This window comes from Vulpes vulpes, chromosome 3, assembly GCF_048418805.1.
Source record: "Vulpes vulpes isolate BD-2025 chromosome 3, VulVul3, whole genome shotgun sequence".
Classification (NCBI taxonomy): domain Eukaryota; kingdom Metazoa; phylum Chordata; class Mammalia; order Carnivora; family Canidae; genus Vulpes; species Vulpes vulpes.
In genome coordinates, this window is record NC_132782.1 from 113065125 (window position 1) to 113075424 (window position 10300).

At 59.3% G+C, this 10300-nt stretch overlaps 1 protein-coding gene and 2 non-coding genes across 3 annotated transcripts; all 3 read right to left on the minus strand.

Annotated features, from left to right (window-relative positions):
• Window positions 1-2208: 2208 nt before the first annotated feature.
• On the minus strand, window positions 2209-2281 carry TRNAR-CCU (transfer RNA arginine (anticodon CCU)). Its single transcript has one exon. It is a non-coding gene; the product is annotated as a tRNA-Arg (tRNA).
• A 1385-nt stretch (window positions 2282-3666) lies between these two features.
• TRNAR-CCG (transfer RNA arginine (anticodon CCG)) lies at window positions 3667-3739 on the minus strand. The gene has a single exon. It is a non-coding gene; the product is annotated as a tRNA-Arg (tRNA).
• A 558-nt stretch (window positions 3740-4297) lies between these two features.
• On the minus strand, window positions 4298-7758 carry LOC140598095 (putative caspase-16). The gene is made up of 6 exons (XM_072751467.1): window positions 7598-7758; window positions 6576-6795; window positions 6143-6259; window positions 5667-5741; window positions 5060-5163; window positions 4298-4464 (listed from the first exon to the last, which is right to left on the minus strand). The coding sequence occupies exons 1-6, from the start codon at window positions 7742-7744 to the stop codon at window positions 4339-4341; spliced, it is 789 nt and encodes a 262-aa protein (XP_072607568.1). The 5' UTR covers window positions 7745-7758; the 3' UTR covers window positions 4298-4338.
• Window positions 7759-10300: the final 2542 nt, after the last annotated feature.

A 10300-nucleotide genomic window follows, 5' to 3' on the forward strand; every position in this document is an offset into this window, starting at 1 on the left:
CTCTCTCTATGTCTATCATGAATAAATAAATCTTTAAAAAAAAAAAAAAACTTTCCTTTTTCCTTTAAACTTGCAGCCTAAGTCATGGTCAGAGGCCCAGGGACATTTCATGGCCACCATAGAATAATCTTATGGCTGCAGGGCTGATGTTGCTAAAGATCAAACACATCACTGAATTATGCATGTTGTGGAATGAAAATGGAAGTTGAGTTCACAGCCTTGGGAACTCTTTCGCATGAAAGAAATGGCACTGATTATGCAGTGGAGACAAAGACACGGAGACCTCTCCCGGTGAGTTCAAATAAAGATGAGAATCTCTGAGTCATTCAGAGCTTCCTTGCTGGCAACATCAGTCTGGTATCTATGGAGAGTAGCCTTCCTGTCTTGGAATGTCTTATAATCTCACCTGGAGCGGTTGTCTTGCAAGGGAATACCAGTTCTCCAAAAAGCCCACACCAGCCACCCTTGTTAGGCCTTGCCCCTGTAAGGACAGTCAGGCCAGCATGTGGTGGGCAGCGAGTACAAAGGCTGACCCAGGAGCAAATAGCTTATACACCCAAAGAATTGCAAGTGTTGCTCACTTATGCCAGCAGAAACCCAGGAAATATATGTGGGAATGAATCTAAACATGTTGGAGTAAGGAGGATGAGATACAATTTTGCTTCTGGTGAATTTATTGACCTGGGAGCACTTCGCAGAAATCCTGTATTTCACACGCTATTGTGTGTGTGCCGCTGAATGTGGCTCTGCTGTGTTTCTTGGTTGGTTGGCTGAGCTTTGAACTCAGCGATAGCTTATGTTTACTGAGACTGAGATGTGAGAACGTCCCTGGCCTCAAGTAGAGGAAGGAAGCCAAAGACTTAGTGCGATGGGAATGCTGGAGTGGATCCATCACACACGATGTGCATCCCCACTGCCCACTGACAGCGCCCAGAGGACATTCCTTTCAATAAGACATTGAGAAACATTGGCGAGGGGAGCACCAGCATCCTGGAGAGCTCTGTGGTCCCCATTCTCCTCGGGTGGCCCATGACAGTGGGAGACGGTGCACTGAGATGAGGCTGTTGATTCCAGTGGAGTAACGGGGCCCTGGATATTTGGGAAAGTGGGAGAAGTAAGGCCAGCGCCAGTTTTTAAAGGCAAAAGAAAACTGTTTTTATTTGTGTATAGGACAAAACTCCAGGGGTCTTCCCTTATATGTGCACATGGTAGAGGAGGCTTCTGATATTACTCCACACCATGTCCTGTAGTTTGGGAGACTTTTACCTCTAGGATGAAGACAGGGATTATATGGATTAAAAAAAGAGAAAGCTTTATTTGGACTATTTCAAACATGCACTAAAGCAGAGAAATAGTATAACGTGTCCTCGTGTCCCCCAGCTTAAGGCATTATCAACTCACAAATACCCTTGTTTTGTCTATATCTCCACTCCACCCATTATATTTTCCCTAGTTTATTGAAATATAATTGACAAATAAAAATATATATTGAAGGTGTACAATGTGATGATTTGATACACATAGGCATTTATGAAATATTTACCACCATCAAGTTAACACATCCATCCCTTCAAATAGTTGCCTTTTCTCTGTGTGTGGTGATCTTGTTTCAAAACAACTTGCAAGTATTCCAATACTGTATTAATAACCATTGTCAGGGCAGCCCTGGTGGTGCAGCGGTTTGGCGCTGCCTGCAGCCCGGGGTGTGATCCTGGAGACCCGTGTAGGGCTCCCTGCATGGAGCCTGCTTCTCCCTCTGCCTCTCTCTCTGGTCTCTATGAATGGATAAATAAAATCTTAAAATAATAATAATAATAAGAAGAAGAATAACCATTGTCAGCACCCAGCCCATTGTATTAAAGCAAAACAGCTGTCATACAATTTAATCTTTAAATAATTGGGTCTGTTTATAAAAGGTAAGAACTTTTAAAAGTATATGGAACCCTGGTAAAATGAACACACCTGGAAAAATGAACAATTATTCCTTTTTGTCATCAAGTAGAATGAATGGTTATTTTTAAAATGTGAATGATGCCAGTATTCCTTTCTGAAAGCTGGAAACGTGCACCCCTTATTAGAAAATAAAGCGAAAGGGTTTAATAGTTTAGGACTGCGTCTGGATAATCTCCAGAAACCCTTAACTTGGCTTCTTTCACTGGGGAAGTATTTCATTTTTTCCTTGGGGGAGGTCTAAAATCTAACCTTCTGTACCCCGGGTGGGACTCGAACCCACAATCCCTGGCTTAGGAGGCCAATGCCTTATCCATTAGGCCACCGGGGCCGGCAGAGGATACTCTGCGATGGTTCTAGAGCAGTCTCTCCATCACCTCCCCGTGGTTCCCACTGGTTCCACACAGCTTCCCGGCTCCATCCCGGCTCCATCCCAGGGTCTCCGCACCCGCGTCCCGCCGGCGCTCGGGACTGGGCGCCCCTAGAGCATCCTCGGACCCCGGAGAGACCGCGCACGCGCAGATGGAGCCCAGGGAACTCGGGCCACAGGTATCAGTCAGCTCAGCTCGTGGACTAGGGTGTGATCCTCGCTTAGGGTGCGAGAACCGGGGGTTCAAATCCTGGGCGAGCCGTTCCTTCTCCGTGTAGGAGACTCCGGGTGATAATTTAGCGAGAAGGAGTTGGCTCTGCAAAATGTGGGCGAGAAGAGGGGTACCAGGCGGGCGCCTGGGCAAAGTGCCATCCCTGTCCTTGTGCTCCTCCCTACACTGCCCCGGAGACAGGAGGTGTCACCTGCGCCCAGGTGTCCGCGGTTTTAACAGAGCCCAGCGGCCTAAGGTCTTGGGGCTACGCGCCCGGCGCAGGGGTCTCCTCGGGCAGAGAACCCAGCGTGCTCTTCCCATCTCCGGAACGTTTACCTCAATGACTTAATGACGCTGAAGCATCACAAAAACGATAAAATAGGACCCCGTAGGGCCCCAGTCACCGGCGCCCACCTTCCAGAAATGTGCGCCCCGGCTGCCGCCCCTCGGCGGTCACATCACCTAGGTCACCTGGCTTAGCCAGAGTCTCTCGGCGAGAACTCGGTTCCGCAGGTAAAGACACTTTTCCCATGTAAAATGATAACACAATCCTGGGCACTAACATTGCAAGAAATCGAAGTAATCTTAGATACTTTAAAATATCTTTTATTTTTAAAAAATAGATAAAAATAGATATATAACGTTATATATCTAAAAAATACATATATAACGCTAAATAGACCAATTAAGCCATTTTTAAGTGTACTTACATGCACAAAATCATCCAACCGCCACCACTATTTCCAAAACCTTTTTGTCACAACTATTATATTTTTAAATGCACCTGTCTCCTGAGCCCATGGGACAACTCCCCCCGCCCCCCGCAGCAGTCCATCCCCCCCTGGTCTATCACAGCTCTGGTCGTCTGCACTGTCCTGCAGCCGGTCCCCGAGGGGCTCCTGCACTTGCTGAGGGTGCCTTCGGGCTCCGGCCAGCGTTGGCCCCGACGCGCCCGCGGGGGCTCCGGGGTGCAGGCCGGGCCTAGCTCCGGAGCCCCGAGCCTGGACAAGCGGGGCCGCTTTCCGGTGCCGCGGGGCGGGGTGCACCGCCCGAGCTTCCTGAGGTTCCGCGGGGGGCAGGGTCCCGACGCAGGGAAAATTTAAAGTCGAGGGCTTGGAAAAAGCGATTACTGCAGCGACCACGAAGGGACTCGAACCCTCAATCTTCTGATCCGGAATCAGACGCCTTATCCATTAGGCCACGCGGCCCCACCGCTGACGTTCCCACAGCTTCTCTCACAAAGCTGCTGCAGGCGCCTGCGTGGTGCGCTGCAATGCGCATGCTCCTACCGGCCAGGAGCTCCGCCCCTTGGGCCCTGGTGGGCAGGGCCGCGAGCCAGGCCTGCGCGGAAATGAGCCCGCGGGCGGGGCCCCCCCGACCTGCGCTGCGAGTTCGAGCCCGGGTGAAGCCGCGCAGGCCCCCACTGCGCTCTCGGGCCGCTGCGAGCGCTTCCCCCGCGTGGCCCTGGGCACGCCGGGTCAGGGGCTGCCCACTGCTCCCGCCACCCCCGCCGCCCCGCATCGCAGCAGCCCTCGGTGGGCAGTGCTCGGGCCTGTCTTGTGGCCCCAGACGCGACGCTGAGCGGCGCATCTCCCGCATTTCCACGGCCCGGCGCTGGCGCGAGTGGGTGCGTGAGCAGAGGCGGAGCTGTGGGCCCCGGCTGCCCGCTCTCGGGACGTCCAGCCCAGCCCAGCCCGTGCGGACTTCCCCCGTCCCTCCGCCCCTCGCAGGAGCGCCAGTGCACCCAGACGGAGCGCCGCGCCCTTTGCACCCCACCCCGCGTCCCCCCGGGGAGCAGCGCGCGCAGTCAGGCCCGCAGGCAGAGCGGCCGCCGCAGCGAGCTGCAGATCTCCAGGCAAGCCTTGCGGCGCTCCGGGCAGTCGGAACCCAGCACGTCCAGTTCGCACACCCGCCGGTTGACCCGCCGGTTGACCTTCGAGGACCGCACCCAGCCTGTGCCCAGGACTCCCGGGTCCCTTGGCACCCAGCCTGGGGCCCCGGGGATGGTAAGGCCTAACATTTCAAGTGCTGCCTTGCCGTGATCGACCCTCCCCGTGCGTGCCTTGCTCCTTCCTGTCAGATGTGCCCCCAAATGGCAGGAGAGACCGCCCAGCCCGTTGGTTACCCCCCAGTCCGACCAGCCACACTTCACTGTCCTCAGTCTCTGGGGTTCAGTTCCCTGCCAGGCCATGAAATTATTCAAGCAAGCCAGTCACATCCTCCTGCAGGAACCAGGGAACCCCACCCACTCTTACTGTAGAGCCTGCGGCCCACAGCCCCTGCTGGGTCACTGCTCCTGACTGCAGCCCTGAGTGGCCCTGGAGGGGGGCGCTCCTCCTCCCCGGGGAGTGTGTGCCCTGGGAACTGCTGTGGCTGTCACCCGGCCAGTGCGGGGGCGCTGGGTGCGCAGGGTGATGTGCGTCTGGCCCACCAACAGGCGAGTGGGAGGTGATCAGAGCCCCGGCCCAGCACAGGGTGGAATCCCACCCACCCCTCTCCCCAGGCCCCTGCCCCTAGCCCCAGCCCACCTCGGTCAGCAGCTCCAGGAGGTCCCCCCCAGGGTCAGCTCTGAGGACCTCGGACAGAGTCTGGATAAAGTCCGAGCCCTTCTTGTCGCGATAGGCTACGCAGCCTAGGCCAGAGGATGGGGCAGAGCGTCAGACTTGGGCCCCTGCGGCTGCCTTCCAAGGCCCCAGCGACTCTTTTTTGGTGCAAAGGGGGCAGAGGGGCGGGAGGGGGCCCGGCAGGCAGGACCCCAGGGGTCAGGCAAGGGGACGGCGCAAAGAGCGGGAACTTCTTGCGTCTAGAACGACTTCCTCCTGGCTATTTAGGGAGTACACAGTCCGAATGCACAGGACGCACGCCCGCCGTGAAGCCCCTGTGCCGAGCTCTGAGCAGGGCCTGAGGCAGATCCCCCATGGAAATTCCAGTGCTCGGCACGGGCCGCCCCCATGAGCTCCCCGTGGTTACTATGATTATAAATGATAAACGTGGAAGGAGGATGGCTGAATTGCAACTGGGCTGCTGCCCCCCTGCCCCCCTGCCCAGCCCTGGCTGCCCCTAATGCCCCTCCCCGTGTCCAGCCAGGATGCAGGGCCCTAGGTAGCAGGCTTCCTTGGTGAGCTGTCCCCTTACCCTCGGCAGCTGCATAGACCATCAGGATGTCTGCTTGGTCAGAGCTCCCGGCAGTGGGGCCCCGGGAGGCGCTGCCTGCAAGAAGGATCCACTGCATTTACCCAGCATCCTGGGGCTCTATCAGCCCCAGGGGTGCCCCCAAGTCTGACTCAGGGGCCCACAGGGCAGTCAGAGGAATGAGCCCAGAGCAGAAGAGGCAAATCAGAACTCAAATCCAGCTCTGCCCCCTACCAGCCGTGTGACCCTAGAAAAGCTGTATCACCCTCCTCCTCCAGGGTTGTTTCGAGGCTCAAGTAGGGCCAGAAGCCCTCGATTTTCAAAGGCCTTCGCAGTGTAGGAAGGTTTTCCTTCCCAACCTCTTGGCAAAGAGGATGCAGGTAGCGGCAGGACCCCAGGTCAGAGCCCTGGAAAAGTACGCCAGACAGCCCTCCCACCAGGCCTCCCAAGCCCAGGCTCCAGAGGAAGGCACACCCCACCTTGGGCATCAGCATAGATCTCAAGGACATCGGCGTGCGACAGGGTGGTCGGTGATGCCCACAGCCAGCGCCGAAACCAGGAGAGAGCTGTGGGCCCCACGCCGGCATCCCTATGCCCTGGAAGGGGGGGACACACAGGTGTGTACTGCTCAGCAGATACCTGGGGGTGCTCCCAGGTGTGCACAGCCCAGCCCCCAGGGCTCCAGGGCAGGCCTGCCAGGCTGGAAGCACTCAGAGCATGGATTGGCATGTGCTGCGGGTAAAGCTCAAGCTGGTGGACTTGACTTCTAGGACAGGCTAGGAGACGGGGCAGGTAAAGTGCCAACGATGAGGCTTCCCGGAGAAGGTGGACAGCAAGTCCTGGGAGGCTGAGGGCTGCGTGTGTACAACTAGGGCAGGAGGAGGCAGGAGGGAGGTCCCGGGCCCCACTCACCCCCACGGCAGGCCTGAAGCAGGAAGATCTTGGGGCAGCCCCACAAGGCCCTGCAGCGGTGCAGCTCCTGCACCAGTGCCTCTGGCTGTATCTCCTGGCCATCAGCCCCCAGCAGCTGCCCCTGGGACCCCCCGTGGGCCATCAGGGCCACTAGGGCACAGCTCACTGGGGCGCTGAGGGCATCCAGGCACTCTCGGAACTGCACCATCTCTTGGAAAGCCTGGGGTGGGGACGAAATTGAGGCCTGGGCCAAGGCTCCTGCCTCCCCAGGGCCTGAGAGCCCTCCAAGGAGGCTTCTCCAGTCCCTGCCTACCCTACTTCCCACCGCTTGCCAGCCTCAGGCCGACAGAGGAGAGCTGGCATGACCTAATTGGGGGTGAAATGTGGATCTAGCCTCTGGCGGCTGGGCCAGGGCAGGGAAAATGCTCCAAAAAGTGAAAAGGCACGAGGGGAAAGCAAACAGCTAACAGGTGTCTGGGAAGGAAGCTGAGACCTTCCCAGGAAAAGCTGGAGGGTCCAGCTGGGGCCTGGCCCAAGGAGTGGAGCAACAGCCAGTGTTTCTGGGAGAGCAGGCTTCCAGAGGCAGGGAGGTGAGCCCCGCCGCATGCAGCAGGGAGGATGGAAGCCAAATGGTGGGGGAAGAGGCCCCGAGAGTCGCTCCAGGCCTGCGGTGGGGGGTGCCCTTCCTCCAGAGCACCACCAGAGCTCTGGCCTTCACCTCACCTGGGCTGTAGGGTTTGTCCTTAGGGTGATCTTGAAATTCAGGGCCTGGCACAGGCTCCCCAGTGCCTCCACATTGTGCTGGGCCCCGGGCCGACTGCGGATCACCCACAGGAGGAGGGCGGCCCTGGTCCCGGACAGGTCATACTGAGCCCTGGGGCTGGGTTCCGACTACAGACAAGGAGCATTCAGAGTGGTCTGAGAGCCTCCCAGCACCTCATGTTCCCCATCTCAGGTCTCCCTGAGCCTTTGTCCCACCTGCAACTGCTGTCACATGGTTCACCCCACCCTATCCCCCTCACCTGCGGCTCCCAGGGTTCCACATCCCCCAGGCACAGTGTGCCCCGCAAGGAGCTCCGAAAGACTGGGCAGTAGGTGGCCTCTGACTCTTCAGCTGTCCTGTAGAAGACCTGGGGGGAGACCAGAGAACCCCTAGGGGGCTCCTCCATGGAGGTGCAGTTTGGGGAGGGAACAGGCCACCAGATCCAGGGAACAGCTTGGCTAGTTCATGGCTACCAGTCTCTTTGGGGTCCAGATTGCAGGGAAAAGACAGACAAAAGAAGGGGAGAGCATGAAGGGGTGTCCTTCTCAGGTTCAATGTCATGGGCTTCCCTGGACATGCACGTCCTGAAGTGGCCAGTGGCCATGCCATTAACCACGCCACTCGCCACCCTCGGGATCAGTGTGCCCAGAGCAGGGGCGCTCCCTAGAGCAGCTGGGGCCTGTCTGGGGAGGCTCACAGGGCAGGTTCCCCCTGCGGAGGGCAGCAGGCTGCAGAAAGCTGTGGGGCGGAGCCAGGGCCCACCCTTCACCCCGGCTCACCAGTGGCTACCCGACTGCCCAGTGAGACCTCTGGGCCTCCAGCCCGGACCAGAGCTGGACCGTTCACCTGCAGTCCGACGGGACGGTCCCTGCCTGTGTGAGTGTGAACAGGGTGGGCCGAAGCACAAGCGTTGACTTGGGGAGCCCAAGGACGGGCATCACTGGCAGCCTGGAAGGGAATGTGTGGGGCTGGCCGGGACAACAGGAGGGCGGGCCAAACAGACGGAGCAGCGTGGGCAACGCACGGAGCTGAGGAGCAGTGTGGAGGGTCTGGGGGATCCTGAGTGGGTTGTGGGGGGAGGCATGGGAATCTGCCGAACAGGCTCAGGAGAGCACAGCAGAGCCAGGGCAAGGGGCCGGCTGGCCCCCGGCCCAGGGACGTCCCGTCTGGGCCCCCACCTCTGTCAGCAACTGCAGCAGGGACCAGAGCCGACAGCGGCCGCAGAGCCGGCTCAGGCCCGTGAGGAAGGCTCCGCGGCGCCTGCGGGGGGACCAGCATGTGGGCCGGAGGCAGCTGGTAGCCCCCGCCGCCCCCACCCTGCTTTGCACCGTCCCACCCCCAGTCTCCCTGGGCCACTCACCCCCAGGAGCACTCGAGAGCAGCAGGAAAACCTTGGGGCGGCCCCACAGGGCCCTACAGCGCCCTACAGGGCCCTAGCGGCTCAGCTCCCGGACCAGCTGCTGGGGCTGCCCCAGCTGCCCACGGGGGGGCCAGCAGAGCCACTAGGGCACAGCCCACAGGGCCCCTGAGGCCGTCCAGCTGCTCCCGGAACCCAGCCAGCTCCCTGAGGAAGCCCTAGGGCAAGAGCAAAGGCCAGGGCTGAGTCCAGGGAAGCCCGAGGGTGGGGCTCGAGGTGGGTGCGGGCTGAGGGTGGATGGGTGGGAGACAGGTGAGGACCCACCTGGACAGAGGCCTCGGTCCTCTGGCAGCGCTTGAAGCCCAGGGTCTGGAACACGGCCTCCAGGACAGCCACGGTAGAGGCTGACACCTCAGGGGTGCTGAGTGTCATGGCCACCCTGGGACCCTGCAAGCTGTACTTCCCCTGGGGAGGCAAGGCCAGAGTGGGCTGCGGAGGGGCTCCCCTGAGAGCCAGGAGTGGGCGGGGCCACGCGGGGCCTCCTAGTACCTTTCTTTCCAGACTCTGTCAGGCATCTGCCAACAGCGAGGCCACCTGCAGGGTCCCAGCCACCAGGAAGGCCATGGGGGCCGGGTGGGGGCTTCATTTTGAGCACAGAGCTTAACCCCTGACCCCGGCACCAATGCCCCGGGTCCCAGTACTTGCCGTTTCCCTGAGGCCTGTCCTATCAGCTCTGTTTATGAGCCGAGCTGGACTCTGCTCCTTCCCTGGAAGCCTGGGTCTTGGGCCCCACTGCCCCTGTCCCTGCCCTGTTCTGGCTCCAGCGGGCTACTTCCTGGCTGACATCAGCACACCCCCACCTGAGCCAGGAGCCTATGCCCAATCCTATTCTTAGCTCCTGGGCCACCTCCTATCTGATCTAGTTATACAGCAGTGTCTCCCTTCTGAGCCGGCCACCAGCACCAAAAGTCCCTGCTCCCATCCCCTACCCACTCATGCACAGCACCCACACCTGTGCACACTGCAGCCTGGCGCTTACAGGTACGAGGGGCGGTGAAGGGTGCTGCCTCCGAGGTGGAAATCCCCAACTGGAGTCACCTGTCCACAATGGGACCCCAGCTGTTTCATTCCGGAAATGAGACCCATCGAAGGGAGCTCAGAATGAAGCAAGTGTTAAATGGGGGGCTGGCTGAGGAAGGGCCCTGGGGCCAGCAGGGCTGGCACACAGACCAAGGGACAGAACATTCTGTGTCAGTCTGCCCCCACCACCCTGTAGGCAGCCCGCAGAGGCCACTACCAGGCAAACTGTGCCCATGCACCCACCAGTTCTGTGCAGGCTCTAGGCTGGGGCCTCGGCTGGGTGGGGGTCAGAGGTCAAGGGCTGTGTGGGGTATGGGGCAGGGCCCACGCTGACCCAGCAGTCCTCTTCCACGGAGGGATCTGAATGCAGGCACCAGCTTAGAGTTCTGGATCCCCGTGAACAGCAAGAGCATACTGCCCCCAGCCAGTCACACCACACCCAAGCCTGTTTCTTCACGGCACCAACAAGGAGAAAGGGGGTGGCCTGGCGCAGGCCTGCTCAGCTCCCCGCTGCCCTGCTGGGGT

What these genes read in the sequence shown, in the direction of transcription:
- LOC140598095 (XM_072751467.1), bottom strand. Translation starts at nt 7,744, where the DNA reads ATGGAGGAGCCCCCTAGGGGTTCTCTGGTCTCCCCCCAGGTCTTCTAC. An exon ending in TGGAACCCTGGGAGCCGCAG is followed by an intron (nt 6,796 to 7,597) that starts GTGAGGGGGATA and finishes TCCCCACCCCAG; the next exon opens with GCTTTCCAAGAGATGGTGCA. An exon ending in TCCTGGAGCTGCTGACCGAG is followed by an intron (nt 4,465 to 5,059) that starts GTGGGCTGGGGC and finishes CGGTCCTCGAAG; the next exon opens with GTCAACCGGCGGGTCAACCG.